Source organism: Lutjanus erythropterus, chromosome 17, assembly GCF_056507025.1.
Source record: "Lutjanus erythropterus isolate fLutEry1 chromosome 17, fLutEry1.hap2, whole genome shotgun sequence".
NCBI classification, from domain to species: domain Eukaryota; kingdom Metazoa; phylum Chordata; class Actinopteri; order Lutjaniformes; family Lutjanidae; genus Lutjanus; species Lutjanus erythropterus.
The window spans coordinates 6,131,916-6,149,298 of NC_139333.1; the positions used below are offsets into that span (position 1 = coordinate 6,131,916).

At 37.8% G+C, this 17,383-nt stretch overlaps 1 protein-coding gene and 1 long non-coding RNA gene across 3 annotated transcripts; both read left to right on the plus strand.

Moving 5' to 3' along the window:
• Positions 1–5,070: 5,070 nt before the first annotated feature.
• On the plus strand, positions 5,071–14,225 carry smim5 (small integral membrane protein 5). 2 transcript variants are annotated; one of them, XM_084741455.1, is made up of 4 exons: positions 5,071–5,520; positions 11,792–12,005; positions 13,410–13,532; positions 13,630–14,225. In XM_084741455.1, exons 2-3 carry the CDS (start codon positions 11,885–11,887, stop codon positions 13,508–13,510), a joined length of 222 nt encoding a protein of 73 aa, XP_084597581.1. In that variant the 5' UTR covers positions 5,071–5,520; positions 11,792–11,884; the 3' UTR covers positions 13,511–13,532; positions 13,630–14,225. The 2 variants fall into 2 exon arrangements, with proteins under 2 accessions (XP_084597581.1, XP_084597582.1); XM_084741456.1 differs by lacking the exon at positions 5,071–5,520 and adding an exon at positions 6,733–7,038.
• Positions 14,226–15,601: 1,376 nt separating this feature from the next.
• Positions 15,602–17,081, plus strand: LOC146311605 (uncharacterized). The gene is made up of 2 exons (XR_014772185.1): positions 15,602–15,879; positions 16,108–17,081. It is a non-coding gene; the product is annotated as an uncharacterized LOC146311605 (long non-coding RNA).
• Positions 17,082–17,383: the final 302 nt, after the last annotated feature.

Consider the following 17,383-nt stretch of genomic DNA (forward strand, 5'->3'; position numbering starts at 1 on the left):
AGGTTTTCTTTGGGAACCAAAGTGGGGTGTTACACACTGTGCTATACCTTCTGTTGACGACATCTTTGATTACAATGGTTCCGCTCCAAACTGGTGGAAATGCAGACGGGGTCACTAGATAGCACCAAGGTTTAAGAACCAGTGCTAATTTGGTGGAAAAGGGTCTACAGGGAGTTCTGGGGAAATGAAACCTTCACAGATGGTTCTAGGCGTACCTCTTTCGGTTGGGCTCTAGGCTGAACTCTCTGAAAGGTTTCCAAGTGGGTGCTTTAAAAAAGGTTCTACCATGAACCGCAAGAGGTTCTCCTATGATGACAAAGAACCCTTTATGGTTAACACCTTTATTTCTAAGAGTAGATAAATGACATCCAAATGGCTACATTTGTGGTGGCGTCAATAACATGTTAATTTATTTTGAAATCTGCTGTGTCGTAGGGGTTGGTGGCCCATGAGCTGAGCATGTCCTCTGAGGATTGTGGTTAAGTAACTTTAGACACACATACCGAAATAGTTGTCTTATCAATGCCAGCTGTTGTTTGTGATGACTGGAATGGGACACTTTAGGGTTTACAGCAGGGGTACGTCTCACATGTAATGAGTTCACCGATTATTGTGCTGTACGACAGTCTGCAACATGATGTGTAATACAACATAAGCGTCAGACACGTCGGAAGCATCATCGCCCTCCACTGTTGAATCACTCTGCTGAACAGCACACATACAGCGCATACGAACACACATGCACGGTTACATTGCCTAACACCGGTTACACAAAACTGGAAAAGAAAAGTTTGAGACTTGACTGAAAACAGACATCTGCTTGGAATGCGGAGCAGCTCTGAATCAGCTGAAAGCAGACGAGAAGTGACCAGTTTAGCTTTTCAAATGGATGTTTTGTACGTGTTGTTTACTTGACATGTATCATCAGCCTGACTATCTCAGTTAATGGATGAGCTTTTTGCGGCTAATGGCGCTGCTACAGGAAAAAGAACTAAGCAGAAGGTGACAAACGTTCACACATTCTGTCCGCAAGCAGAAGTACAGATAGCCGTGTCAAAAAAGACTGGTAAAATTAGAAGTACAAATTCAACTTCCTGAATCAAACAGGCTCTGAAATGTATTCAAAGTATAAAAGGACATGTCTACCAGCTGTTTACATGCAAAGCTAAGTGAACTTCCCTAATCAAGCCTCTTTTGTTTAGTTTTTAGTGTTACTGCGTCTTTTGCATCTTGTCAGTTTTTTGTCCTGTTAGTTCTTATATGTCGTGTTTTGTTTTGTTGCATCATTTTTCCTCTTGTTATGTCTTTTGGTTTTGTAATATCTTATACGTTATTTTTCCTCTGTCTTGTCTTTGTCTTTTTGTCTTGTTGCGTCTTTTTCTGCTTATTACATCGTTTAGGTGGTTTTTGTTTTGTTACATCTTTTTCATCTTGTTACGTCTTTTTTTGTTTGGTTTTGTTGCGTCTTCTACGTTGTTTTACATTTTTTAAATTGTTTTTCCTCACATCTTATTGCCATGTTAGATCTTTTATGTCATTTTTCATCTTGTTACATCTTTTTTTATCTTGTTACCTAACTTTTTACATTGTTTTTTGTATTGTTACATCTTTTTAAGCTTGTTACATCTTTTACATAGTTTTTTCTCTCGTCTTTTTGCCTTTTTATGTTGTTTGATGGTCTTGTTACATCTTTTATGTCGTTTTCATCTTGTTACAGCTTTTTTGTCTTATTATGTCTTTTACGTTATTTTTTGTTTTCTTATGTCCTTTTCATCGTATGTTTTCATCCATCATGTGTGATATGCACTGATGGATACACCAAGGAATCAACTTTTCTATGTGCTGTACGGCACACAATGACACAAAATAAAAATAATCAATAATTCTCCTCAAATGCATTAAAGCTAAAATAACAAGCCTCTTTTAAAAATGTAAGTACAGATATTTGTGCTAAAAAAGTAGGACCATTTTCCCCATCAATCAATTAGTTGTTTGGTCCATAAATTGTCACAAAATGGTGAAAAGTGTTGATGATGATCAGTGTCACTGAATACGTCAGGGTTTCTCACCCCTGTGGTACTTCCCACATATTTTCTGCCCATGAGGTTTAGCACCAATAACAAGCAGAAGCCGGTGCAGAGACTGGTTTCTGAGACTGGTGAAGTAAATTGGGTCGAAAATGAGGATGAATCTGTGTTTGGTGAAGAAGCTTAGTAAGCCTAAATACAGGGGTTTAAAGGGTGAAGAGTGCACTCTGACACTCTGCACTCTGTGTCTGACAGCGTCAGGGGGTCACAGGGTTAAAGTGCTATCATGTTACACACTGATTCTGCTTGAAACAAAGCCTGAATGGAGACGCTCTTTATCTGGCCTCCATTCACAAGACACCCCACCACCACCACATCCTATCACACAGGGGTCAATGCAAATCAGCCTATTGTTGCACCCTGTGCTCCCTATTACTCATAAACCACTGGCCCTTTCCATCAACGTCAGTCACATCCCCACAATAAATCAATCTTGTCATCTACAGTGTTTATGATGGAGATGAGACGCAAACTGGCATCATGGATGAGCCCGTGTGGGAAGACATGAGTTCCATACTTCCAAACTGTCACAGCTACACTTCTCTAAGGACGTCAAACATTGTTTTTGTTGTTCACACATTTTCAGCTGTAACAAATTCTGTTCCGTGTGCTGAGGAGTCCATGAGCAATGAGTGTGAACAGCCCACACAGATGAAATACCATCCAAAAGGAGAGTAAGTGATGAACTATGGCTGATAATTGATTCAATTATTTGTAGTCTCATGTGAAAAACAGATTTAAAGATGCTACAATCAATGTTTTTATGATTGCAATGATTTTAATGAGTGTGTGAAGGCTGGTGTTAGTAGCGACAAATCCACAGATAATTATCACCCAGCACTTCAGTTTCCCTCAGAGCTATGCAGCATTTTAGCATCTTTCAGCTCACTGTTTCGGTTTTCCAGCCCGCAACTTCACATCTCTCCTTGTGTCTGTTGACAGTTAAATAGCTCCAATAAATCCACTGTACACTACTCAACATACTGCAGACAGACAAAGTTAGCAACTAAGCTGGTGAGCATTTAGCAGCTGATAAGTGAGATATTTATCTCAGGAATTGGTGTCAATCAAAACAGAGCAAAATGGCGAGACAATATGATGAATCTTAAATGAATGCTTATGTTACGGTGCATTTCATTTGAACTGGGAAGTCTGATTTTCTGCGTTCCCAGTTGGAAATATGTCTGTGGACATGCATCCCCAGCTCCTCCAGTCTGCATGTCAAAGTGTCCTTGGGCAAAATCTTTGAGTGGTTGAAGAGGAAGAAAAGTGCTATATAAAATGCAGTCCATTTACCAATATTGGACTTGTATGGTTACGAGAAAGAAGATAATGTTGCTCCATATGTGCTGGATCTATTTGCTAACACACTTCTGTCTAATTATCTGCCTATGAACAGTTCACCGCAAGACCATTTCTGACCAACATGCATTACATTAGGCCTAATATCACCTTACCCCATTACTGCCAACCCTCCAGGTTTTGCCAGGAGACTGATTTTCATTGCCCTCTCCTTATTTCCTCCTAGGATCACAATTCTCCCGTATTTCTCCTCATTTATGACACATTTTCACCTATTTTTTTCCATTTCACTTTTCAAAACCTGCACTGTATGCACATGTAAGCTCTACAACTCTGAAGGTCTACTGTTAAAGCAACACCAAACCAGACAAAGAAAAATCCCTGCTTCCTAGGTCAACTTTTAAGGGACAGAGGCGTGCATTTTGTAAAATCTGCCACTTCAATTTCCTTTTAGGTACAGGGAAACAATTAAATGAATGAAATAAAACTAATGAATATTAGTTTATGCCTAAGATTTACACAAGTTCACACCAGAGAATTATTCTGTATTCCTTCCTGAGAATTAAAAGAAAAATTTAACGGAACAATGCTGTTGCAGTGGACAAGTTTGGCAAGTATGTCTTAACCTGACACGCCAGAGCCATCTGGGATATCATTCTTCAAATCTGTTTGGAAAAGGGCAGGCACTTTCAGAAAAAACTAACACAAGCTAATTCAACCAAATGCTCCTCTTTTAATGAAATGAAATACTCTCTAGTTCTGATAAAACTGATGCAATCACAGTATCTCTGCTAACCTAATCAGTGCCCATGATTGTTTGCTCGAGACAAGTCGCTTCCATTGGTGTTTCTCGCTGTTGTCACACCAGTAGTCCCTCCTAGGATGCTGATTGGCTGCACCACTTTTGGTGGGGACACAAATGGATAACTTGAAGCCTGACCAGATGGATGATCTTGTAAATCCAGCTGCCTCACAAGGTAACCATCATGTATCAACAGCTTCAACTTTAACGCACTTCCCTTTCAGGAACTCTGCACGGTGTTGTGATAAGTTTTGGGAAATGAGTAATAGCCATTTGTGGATGAACAGGCTTCGCTGGAAAGTCCAAATATCCTCTGATGCATGTCAACACCCACAAAGCTGACTTTCATCAAAGCACACACCAGCCAGGCCGCAGTTTAAAAAACATACACCAACAAAGAGAAAGGAACAGCCTCATTGTTCTTTCTTTCATTCTTTATGAGACTCTTTCCGTAGCACAGGAGACCCCACCTCTGATGTAGATGGAGGAGGAACTCGCAGGGGAAAAATCAGTGGATTTATCAGTAATGCCTGTTGTACAACTTCCCATGTGCGCACATGGAGGAAACTGGAGCGAATCAACAGCAAATTTCTCAACATGCTCTTGAGAAATATGGGAGTCAGCTGGCGGGACACCAGATGGATGCACACACACGTACACCACCCCCTGCTCCTTTTAGAAGGAGCCTTGTCTCCACGGTGACTGAATACAAAAAAAGAGGCCCTGGCACAGCTGGTCTTTAGCAACCGAGAGAGAGAGAGAGAGAGAGAGAGAGAGAAGGGGGAAAAAAACAGTGAATGGGTGTTCAGATGTACAGACAGGACAGAGGGCGAGGGGGGGGGGGGAGGCAGGGTAGAGCAGCAGTGAACAAGTCGACTTGCGAAGTGGTTGCAGGGGAGGAGAGGCAGAGAGGGAGGGTGCAAGAGGAGGAGGAGGAGGAGGTACACAAACTCCCTGAGAACAGGAGTTAGTAGTCAAAGTGGGAGAAAGTGAACTCGCACGGCAGGAGGAACAGTTGCAGATCTGCTCAAAGAGTCAGATTACCTCCAAACACCCAGAGCTGCATGGTCTCTACCAGTCTGAGCTGGGTCAGGCTAATTAGATGAAGAGCCTGAGACCAGCAGGCACCGCAAACAAACTGAAGGAAAAAAGCAAATGAGGGGGAGTGAGGAGAGGGGGAGGGTGAAGACAAGGAGAAGGAGTAGAGGTCTGTGAAACATCGTGGGGACGGTTTTATGTCCAGCTGAATGCGTTCCTCCTTCCACAGAGACGTTAACAAGTGGAAACAGTGACGTTGTTAAAGTGAAGTTGCTCACATTCACAGCAGAGGTAAGAGCCTGTCTTGTGCTTTTCGACAGAGGTGAGAAGTAACTAAGTACTAATACTTTAGTACTGTACTTAAGTAGATTTTTACTTTTGTTCCCTACATTTTCATGCAAATATCTGTCCTTTCTGCTCCTTGCAGTTTCAAAACAGGCTCTTTCCCTCAGTTTAATGCATTTGAGGGCAATTATTGATTATTTTTTATTTTGCATCACTGTGTGCCATCTGCTTAACATCAGGACCGCTTTCAACATAAATGGATGAGACAATAACACAGAAAAAATGACAGTTGTGTATCCATTAGTGCATATCATGCAGGACTGGATCTGTATAACTTAAAAACTTATGATTCCAGTACCAGTACCCTTAAAGTAATACAGATGCCAATGGAGTACTTCATCTGATCCCTTTTATCAAAGGTTCTTCTTCATGAAGAACACTTGTGGTGGCTGTGAGGAAATAGTAACTTTTTTCTAGATCTGGGTACAAAAAGGATTGATTGCAGGTTTGGATACTACTTTGTACTGGGTTATTTCAATTTATGCCTTACAGGTACTGAGTATCAATACCCAGCACTGTCTAAGACAGCAACAAGATGAAAATGGTGAAAAAGACATAATAAGACGAAAAACATCATAAAGACAAAAACAACAAAAAAAGATGAAAACTTCATAAAAGATGTAACAAGAAGAGAACAACGTAGAAGATATTAACAAGACAAAAACGATGTAACAAGATGGAAATGATGTAACAAGAGGAACACAACGCAGAAGAAGTAACAGGACGAAAACAATGTAATGAGACAAAAAACAACAAAAAAAGAGGAAAACAACACAGAAGATGCAACAAGAATAAAAAACGGAAGAAGACGAAACAGATATAGCAAGACGAAAACAACGTAAAAGACGAAAACATACAAGATGTGACAAGACGTAACGATGAGAAAACAGCGTAACAAGACACAAGAAGACAAAAACAAAGTAAGACTTAAAGATGTAACGAGATAAAACAAAGGTAACAACACTAAACAGACACAGAGGGACACTTGACTGCAGAGAAAAGGGGAGGTTCAGTTAGTTTTGCGCAGAAGCAGCCAATAGAAATGTCCTTCAGTGGATTACGTTTACTTTTATACTTTGAGTACATTTCAGAGCGTCTACATTTTTTCTTTTACTTATGTAAAAAAGTTGAATCTTCTTTTCTTTTGTGTACTTTTGCCCCCTCTGATTTTCATTTATATCAAACTCAATACCATCTTTAGACTTATTTGCTTACGAAGACAATTTTAATCTTCTTAAAGTAAAGAAAAGCAACTGAGTGGATGTACTGAAGTTTAGAGAAGCTTGTTCCCGTGACACAAACTTATTTACATTTCCAAGATTCTTCATTACAATAAGGTTCCTGCAGCATGTTTTGGTCTCTCGCCGTGTTCTGCTAATGAATGGAACATGATGTGGGAGTGCAGTGGAGGAACAAAGACCAGAGGAGCTTGGAGAACAGAGAGAGAGCAGAGCAGCAGCAGAGGTCAGACATTCTTCAGACAGGTGGTCGAGATTTACACTATCAGCTCGAGAGGCTTCAACAGAACAAGACAAGAATGCACACACCCATGAAGAAATGTGGCTGAGACTTTATATGTATATGCATTTATCGCTAACTTCTTAGAAATAAGGTTTGCTAAAGGGTTCTTCATGACGGACTAAAGGTTCTGCTCAGAACCACTGGCTCCAGAACTTTTCTTTGAAGATAGGATTTTTCAAGAGTTCTTTGTGAGACTAAGGGTTCTGTTAAGAATCCTTTTCAAGAAAAAGGTGATCGGTCGAACACCTTCAGGATGGTTCTAGATAAAACCCTTTGAAAATAAAAGGGTTCTTGGCAGAGCCCCCTTGGTGGGTTCTAGATGAAATCTTTGTATAATACAAGGCTCCTCGATAGAACCCACTAGGAGGGTTCCGGATATAAGGGTTCTCACTAGATCTAGGGGGTCTAGATGAAGAGTGACTTGGTAGAACCCTCTGGGTGGGTTCTGGATAAAACCCTTGGAATTTAAAGTGGTTCTTGGTAGAACCCCCTGCGTAGTTTTCAGTATCCTTAGACAGTGGAAAAGTTCAGAATTGAACCCTCAGAGAGAGTTCTGGGTGGAACCATAACACCATAGAAGGGTTCTCAATAGAACCTCTCATAGGTGGTTCTGGATGAAACCTTTCACAAATGGTTCTGGACATAACCCTTTATGCTGGATTCCAGGTAGAACTCTATGAAAGGGTTCCAAGTGAAACCATTTTAGAAGGTTCTCCCAGAAACCGAAATGGTTTCTCTTATGGAGATAAGAACCCTTTATAGAGTTAGCACCTTTATCTCTAACAGTGTATATTAATGAATGTTTGAGTAAATATCAGGTAGTGTTTTTATATACGCAGTGGACATGCAGTATTTCTGCACTACATAGTGATGTCAGGAAATTTGGTTCTTCCTGTCAGAGCTGCAGACTGTTGTTTTCATCTCTAAATCAAAACAGCGAGACAGAATGCCAACCACAAAAAATGAAAAAAAGAAAACATCTTCAATCGATGTTTGGCAGCAGTCGAGTGTCTGGTGACACACATACACTTCCTGAGTAAATAAACAATCCAAAGACTAAGATCTAAAATAATTTATTGTGGTAATAGTTTTCTCATTGACTGTACTGCAATGTGCATACTGTGTACATTTACTATATGTGTATCATGTGCATGTATTTAATTTTTGTTAGTAGGGCCTACAGCAGGGGTGGGCAGATATTTTTCATGGGTGGCACAAATTGATCAGGCTGCTGTGGATATAAATGTGATAAAAAAATCCTAATAATGACAAAATCTCTAATAATAATATAGGGCACCCCGGCATGTAGATGTCTGTGAGCTACTGGTAAACTTCTACTGATGGTCACCCCTTCTGTATTGCCATTTGATGGAATTGTGGGCTAATTATTCTTGTTGGCAGGGTCCCAACCTTTAAGTTTTACAGTTTGCACTGAATGTTGTATACAGGTCGCAATGATAATAGCAGCAACAGCAGAAGAAGAACAGCGTAAACAAAATGGATGTACAGCCTTGAGTGAATAGAATAACAGTATAACAGAAGATAGTTCACTGTCATTATCAATGAACACAGCACTGACCCCTTTCAGAATAAAGGCCTCATAACAGTTCACATGGTAACCAAAATATTGTTGACTATTTTTGTTTGTTTAGATTGTAATTACAATATTTCCAAGTACTCATTATGGCCTTGTGGGCTACATGGAATCGTATGGTGGGCTGTATTTTGCCCAGGCCTATTAATAGTAGTAGTATAGTATAGTATAGTATAGTATAGTATAGTATAGTATAGGGATGTAACAAACTCATGATTCTGTAATACCATAATAACACGTTCAAACTGCAATTTTTATCACAATATAAAACTAAAAAAAATAAATAAAGTAAAATAAAATAAAATGCACTTGAAGTGATTCATGCTTCTTTCTTGAATAAAATAAAATGAAATAAAAGAAGCTGAGGATAAAAGAAACTTAAGCCTGTGCAAAAAAACTGGCAATGAATATATGCATTATATTTGTACACTTGCAAAACAATGCAGCAGTGAGTATCAGTCCTATCAGGCACTTTCTATTGTGATATTGCAAAATTCAATATAGTACAATAATATTCAGTATAATATAATATAATATAATATAATATAATATAATATAATATAATATAATATAATACTGGCCAGTAGTAGGAGGGCCTTTATGGTATTAATAGTAGTAGCAGAGTAGCTGAGAATTCATCCTCAGTACTCCACCATGCAAAATAGTTTTAGTTTTATTTCTATGACGTATTACTTATTTATCTTTGCATATAACGTTTTTGTGAATAGCAAAAAAGGGAATTACCTCATGTTGTATAATGATGAATAAATCTACGGTGCACCTTGTATTATTAAGTCTTGCTAAGCCTCGTGAAACGTCAACTTCCTACTTAGCTGTTGCCACGCAACGCAAACCCCACGTATTCTAACGTACGAATGCTCGCTATCTTTCTTTATGTTTTAAAAAGGTAAGGGGGAAAAAAAGCTATTTTAGTGAGTTAACCACTAAGATTGTTTTTATGTATTTACGTGTGGCATTTTGTCGACAAGTGTTCAGCTGTGCAGTACTCGCTTTGCTCCGGTGAACAAGAGTTTTTACTAAATTGACGTTATTTCAAATGAAACCTGGTAAGTTAGCCAATTAGCATTTAGCTAGCTAAAAATTAATTTTCCAAGTCTTTTTCCCTAGCCGTCTCTTGTAATTGAAAAGTAACTATTCTGGTGAGCTGATGAACATCTTGATAAATTAGTCTAGTTTGTTACTCCATGTAATTTAATAATGCAGCACGGCAGCTAACTCCAGTCAAAATGATTTTTTTTGCTCATAATCTTTGCTAACCTACGTCTCATGTTAACTACAAAGTTTAGCATTGTAAATTAACAGTTTTTGACTCTACTGGGGTTCACATGGCTCGGTCATTTTAAACTGTCCTTGAATCACCCATCAAAATCGACCTGATTACTAACTGTTGTTAATAATTCATTTTCTTAAAGTAACTTAATAAAGGAGAAACGGGCGAGAAAGCTAAAGGAACATATTTTGTTGGTAGATACTTATAATTGATATCATTCATGATATATACTTGTATTCCCCAGATTATCCAAAGATAGTATCTACAGTTTTTAAGTATCATATACAGTGTTGGGAGGGTTACTTCCCGTTACTTTTGGATTAGCTCAATATAAAATATAGTGATATTTTGTGGCTTAATATTGTGTTTTTAGGGCTGCAACTAACAATTATATCTGTTATCAATTAATTGGTTGAATATTTTTTTGTCAATTAATCAATTCATTTAAGAAGCTAAAATTAATAGAAAAAGATTAATTGATTAATTAGTCTTGTCACAGTCTTGTCAACTAAAAAATAGGTCCAAACCTGTGGAGCACACAGACGTATGTCTGACTCCTGTCTTTCCTGTAATTATGCTTTTCATTATCAATTAATCTGTTGATCATTTTCTCCATTAATCGATTGGTTGTTTGGTGAATAAAATATCAGAAAATTGTGGAAAATGTTGATCAGTGTTTCCCAAAGCTCAAGATGACGTTCTCCAATGTCCTTTTTTGTCTGCAACTTAAAAATATTGAGTTTACTGTCAAAGAAGAGGAAACAGAAAATATTCACATTTAAGAAGCTGACATCTGAGAATTTGAACACTTTTTCCTGAAAAATTGCTCAAAATGATAAATCAGTCATCAGAATAGATACAGATTAATTTAATAATCGATTTACCATTGCAGCTTAAGTGTTTTATGTTCGTTGTTAGGTTGATTTGTCCATCTGTTCCCTCCTTTCTTGTGAGCAAGTGATTGATTGATTGACTGATTTAAAGACAAAAAGTAGCGAAATTACCTACAGTTACCTTTTTTGAATCCGGGTTACGTAATCCCATTATATCTAAACCATTACTCTCCAAGCCTGATTATATACAATGAGTTATTCTCAACTTCACCACTTTTATAGGTGCAGCTCTCTTCCTTTGTATGGTATTATAGTACATATTGTAGAGTGCACACTATTTGTATGATGATTAACTTGACTCTTGACCCTGTGCTTATCCTTAAGTCCCACATGTCCAATCAGAGTTTATCTCTGATGACTTGCTGTCTTCAGTGTCCTGTTCTGTGGCCATTTCACAGCCCCATGTCCTTGGCTCCTGTGCAGCCTGTCTAGTATCAGGCTGTGGGATTTCACCCACACACAGCTGCTCCAGTGATGATGACAGGCCTCAGTCTTGAAATGCCATGCCTTGAAATAGTCTGCCCTGTTTATAATTAAACTGAACATGCAAGCCGGTGCCTCCTGTGGTGGTGGACACAAAAGTACCCAGGCTGGAGCAGGGAATCATTCACTGTCCACAATCAGAGACACATGGTGTATCCACACAAACACCTACACATACAGGAGGTTAATCAGTGGAGAGATTTGGGGCACCGATGTGTAATGAGTGAGTTCTCACAAAGCACATGCAGTATTTAGGGATAAAAGGCATATATGCTTACCAGGCTTGAGAGGTAATTGCAGGGTAGATATATAAAATTGCAGTAGCGAAGGGTGGAGCTGGAGATGAAAATAACGTCTTCATTTTTACTTTCAGAGCTTCTCTCCATGGGACAGTGAAACTCTCCTTCATTCACTGTACCATCTTGTGTTTTTCAGGTTTAGCTGTGAGAGCTCCATAAAGGTCCGTTTCCCTTCTTGAAAGCACAGGCATTTCATCAAATCTTGTGGGACCTGTGTCTGGGAGTCGTCATGGAGGACGTGAAAGAGGAGGTGCTGGATATTCTTCAGAAGGTGTGGATCAAGCTGCAGGGTCTCCCAGAGGCTAGTCCTCTGGAGCTAGGAGCCTTCTTTGTGCTCATCCTGTTTGTTGGTGAGTTTTTATCTCATACGGTATAAGACACAGATTCATTCAACCTTTGTTTTAACTCGGAAATACATTGAGGTAGAGACCTCATTTATAATGTAGCCGAGTAAAACGTTAAAAAATAAAAGCACTTAGACACAGAAAACCATAAAGAAACTTACTTAAAAGTATCAGCAAGAAGTAAAAAGCAATTAAAAATGTAAAAAAAAAAAATCAAGTAAAACAGGATCACTTCAAAGTAAAACTTGATACAGTTTAAGATTTGAATTACCCTATGGATAAGAATGAGGAAGGCTTTAAATTGCATTCAGTGATGTGTATAGGATCTAAAAATAGAGGGAAATCTTGCAAGTGAGCTGTGAATAAGACCGTAGGCAGGATTTTAGAAACACTGGGGTCCTGAGTTCCCCCACCACACCTTCATCCTCCACCCTCAGAAACCTTTGACCTCATAGTCCCTCCAGGATTTCACAGGCTTTTTTGAGATTGTTGCAGGCTAAAATACCTTGTTTCATGGCAGCTTTTCCAAAAAATTGTGACACATGTTGCTTTGTTTTAGGCATTTTTGCAATGAAATTGCAAGACCAAGTGAAAACTGCAAAAAAAAAACAAAGTTGGAATTTTTTTGTGTAATTCATTACACAAGAATACACATGAATTTTTCATACTTTATTTATTCAGTTAGCTTGCATTATAATCACTTTTATAATGTATTACAATGACATATAATTACAATGATATATAATCAGTTATGGTTGTAAATGTACAGCTGCTTATAATCTTTTCTCTTCATTTATAATTCTTCAATGTTTTGCAGTTAGATTTAATGTATTATGATCCTTGCAAAAGTCAGTGAGTGATCAGTAGTTATTAGGTATTGCGATACATGGTCTTATAAGTCATTATAGTGTTTTATAATGTGCTATATTTTACAGCATTATGAATATTTATGAGTGCTCCTAACTACAATTGTGAAGTACTATAAGCAAATTATATTACATTATATTAATATTAATAATATACATATTAAAGTATGTTTATAGTGCATTATAGATACAGGTGTCATACTCATAGGTGTTCTTCAAACCTGTAGCAAGTGATTTGTTGGCCACATGGGGGCAGCAAAACAAATTGTAAACAGCACTGGCATTTTATCAAATTATAATGTTAATATGGCAAACGTCAGCAAAAATTCACTTATTTACACGTCTGACAGATGCAGAGCAAAATTATTATTCCATCATTTATTTATTATCCCAAATTCAGTTTGAATTTGCGATACATGGAAACATGGCTAGAGTCTGTCAACCCATGTTTCAAATGAAGTTACAGCTAAATGCAGCTTTAAATATGATGCAAAACTCTCCCCCAGCATGTGCCAACCTGCCTGTCTTCTGCCTCTCCTTTCAGCCACATTTGTCTTCCTGATTGTCGTGTCCTGCGTCCACTGCTGCTGCTGTGGAAAGCCAAAATACCAGGTCTCCAGAGTGCAGCCCATACAGTCGGTCTGAAGCTGAGAAAGAGAACAGACTAGTAAATACAACCTCCATCCTTTCTCCCATCCTTCATGAAATCACCCACATGATATGTCGCCTTTATTTACAGTTACATGGGAAATTTTCCTTTACAGGGTCATTGATTCATCAAGGTGAAGGAGGGGGACATACTGTATTTCCATGATATTTACAGTAGTGGGATAAAGACCTGGATCCAAATCCAGACAGCCATGCCAGTGGAATCCATATAAATCAGCAGAGAGGCACACGTCATCAAGATTCATGACAGACCAGGACAATGACACATTGTGCTGCAGCCTTGTCCAACAACAAAAACCTTACAGTGGTGCATTGGATGAAAAGATACAGTAAGAAAGCTGATTTGTGTTTGAATGTCACAGTGACTCCGTTATTACAAATTAACTGGTTTGACATCCTGTTGATGTTCATCAAGAATGTGAAAAACATGGAAAATGACATTCCAGCTTGAGTATGTTTAGCGTACTGTCAGCAGAAACCTGTTGGTGTAAAAAGACAGAGCACCCTCTGCTGGCCAAATTGTGCCAGTGGGAAATATGAGCTGTTCATTGTTTGACATACAAGAGTTACAAATGTGTTTTTGTTATATTGTAGCATAGAAGTGTTTTTTGTATTTTTTACTCATGCAGTGTAATATTACTTTTTGCATGTAACTTAAATGTAATAAATGTTAAATATATGTTAAAAAGAAGTATAAGAATGTCTTGTTTGTAAAAATGTAACTTGTTTTCTGTCAAGGCACAGTTATACCCATGTAAATACTGCATGGCTTTGTTCCAGTAATTGCATCAAAATAAGATTTGATCTAAATTAGTCTAAAATAGTCTGGATGTCTATGGAGTCAAGAATTTTTTTGTTTTTTTTTACAGAACTTCAGACTACACCAAATACCAATACATGTCTAAAGGCATGTATTTGTTGACTCCAGGAAAGTGGGAAACACTGTATTTCTGAACTATTTCACAAATTAACAATTGCACACATTTAAACCTGTAAAGCCTGACATATGGAATAATTGCAGGAAAATTCTTTGTCTTTTTTTTTTTTTTAAATTGTGTGCATTGGACCTTTTGAATTTTTTTTAAATCTATATAATTTACATGTATATTATGTCTGTGTCATATTTGATAAGTCAGGCACGCATGAAAATTCATTGATCACGATAATTTTTATTTTACAAACAATTAAGGATTGTTTGTTGCTTTTGGAAAATTTGGTACCTTTCAGTCCGTTTGGTTCTGGAAACAGGAAACTTTTGATTTCTTGTGTTGGTCGGCAAAAACAGCTCGATCAATGTGAACTTGATGTGAACTGTCAATATAAAATACAATTATGATATCCCAGAAACTGTTATAGTGAAAATCAATTAAAATGACAATAATTAGTAAGTGCTCACAACAAGTGATAATAATTAGAGCAGGTTGCATATTTTTTAAAAAAAGACTTAAAATATCTACATTTCCGCTCTAAAGTTATCTTAAGATGACATTTCAATTTGTTTTATAGTGTATTTGTGATTGTGGGAGCAATAATGCAGATTACATCATGAAATTCAATGATTTCGGGATTCACAAAAAAAATATTTTATGTGCCAGCTGTATCATATTTTGTACACACGTTTTCAGCATGACTTTACTATTTTTATAAAAGCATAAAATATCAAGTAGTTAGAGGTTGTTTCACTAAAGTAAATATTAATAACAATTTAACTGTTATTCTTACCATCACATTTTCAAAATTAGTAAAAACTTTTCCTGTCAAATATGTGCGACTGACTACATGACATCACAGGCCTGCTGCTGCACAACAGGTTTTTCAGGAAAGTACTGATCATACTGATGTGGTAGAGGTCTAAAAAAAACTCATGTTTTGGGGTTAAATTACTCCATGTGATCCCCTTTTGATAACTAACTTGGTATATATATATATATTTAATTTCCATTCACCTGAGCCTCCCCTGAGGAAGTCCCACTTTCTGCTTTGCAAACCTCTGATCTAAATGCGACAGGTGAAACACTGCTTGTTTGCATACCTTATCTCTCCTTCCCCTCCACGGTCAATATTTTGAGTAAACATTAACCAGGAACAGTTGCTTTTTCGTCGCCCTGCCCACACAGAGAGCAACTGAAAGTGTCATCTGAAGAGCGGAGCCACTGGACATATAAAAAAGCTTTCTCTGTGCTCAAACTGATAGTAAACTGTAATGTTTGTGCTGTAGTAGAATAGTTCCAGGGCTGTGAGTGGATACAAACAGTAGCTGAAACCACACACTACAATATATCCACACAGTGTTGGGAGCCACTGAGCCGTGAGAGGATCATTTAACGGGACATGGCCCTGGAGAGGTGAGTTTCTGAACAGGAATGTGTCGAGTGACAATGGATTTTAACATCAGCAGCTTTCTATGGAGCATGCTGATTAAAACGTTTACTTTTATAGCTGTTTCAGATGTTTTATCATCAGCTGATAAAGTGTCAACTAACATGTCTCATCAGCATCAGTTTATCCACATTATTTCTCCATGTGAGCTTTAATATGGTTCCTCTCTGGCTCATGTGTTCACCTCTGTGCAGTGCACTAGAGCAGCAGAAACCCACAGGGTCGCCTGAGGACTGGGTGGAATGGTTCCTGCATCGGGTCCAGCAGGAGCCGTGGGCTCTGGGCGGTATTGTGGTCATGGGAATGTTCATACTGACAGTTCTGTCTCTGGTCATCTTCGCTCTGCTGTACGGATGCTGCTGCAGCCCACCAGAGGGGAAACAGAGGACACAGAAGAAGGACGGGGTGATCTGAACATATGTGAAGGGACCTGACTCATACGTATACTGTAAAATGAATGTTGACATAGTGGAGTTTTTGTCAACATTCAGCTCAATCTTTGGGTCTTTTTTGAGATGTGATGGAAACTGGACCCTGGATTTTTCACTGACATCACGTTTGTAATGTTGGCTGTTTCTCTGCTCTTTTCTATTTCTGCATTTGTACTGGATGACATCGCAACAAACCACTTTTGGCATCTATTTCAAATGTAATTCACTCACTGTTAAGTAGTGCTTGATATGATATCTTTAAATTGACAATCAGTGATTATCAAGGATATTTTTTTAATCACCAGCATAATAAAGGTTCTTTATGAAAAGGATGCCATTAATGTGGCATCCTTTTCATCCAGATACATTTCGGCTAACTGTATATATGCTATGTTTGTATGTGTCATGAATACCTGCTTCACATTAAAAAGAAATTAAAAATGAATGTTTTGTTATGAGGATAAAATGATCAAACCTGGGCCACTGAAGTAAGAACTGAATACATGGAGTGTGTGCGCTACCAGATATATCCATGTGTGAGCTATGGCGTGCCATGTCTGTATATTTATGCTTTTTATATCTAAATATACACCATTATGTTTTTTTTTTATTTGTATGTCTCATATATGACCAGGCTCGAGGAGTGTAATGGGATTACATAATCAGGATACAAAAAAACAGAAACTGTATTCCAGTACAGTTTCAGAAGAAAATATATAAGTTACAGTTACATTTTTTTTTTAAATTTTATCAGGATTACTATGTTGAAATGCATTTTAAAATAAAGAACAACACACACAAAAGCCAAGTTTGTTGCAGGTAACTTGAAGTTTGAGTCTGAAGTGTGAATACCATAAAGTACAGTTAAATGTGCAAAATTACAGATATTAATCTAAATGTATGTGTTTGTGCTTAACAAGAAAGGAATATCTGGACAAACAATTAACAAACTTGACAACAAACATAAAACTAGGTAGTAAGAAAATATTGATACATATATCATGATATTATGTTTTGTGATACTGTATTGATTCTCAAA

Excerpts from the sequence above, each read along its gene's own strand:
- smim5 (XM_084741455.1), top strand. The coding sequence starts at position 11,885 with ATGGAGGACGTGAAAGAGGAGGTGCTGGATATTCTTCAGAAGGTGTGG. Across the intron at positions 12,006-13,409 it reads TGTGCTCATCCTGTTTGTTG|CCACATTTGTCTTCCTGATT; the intron begins GTGAGTTTTTAT and ends CTCTCCTTTCAG.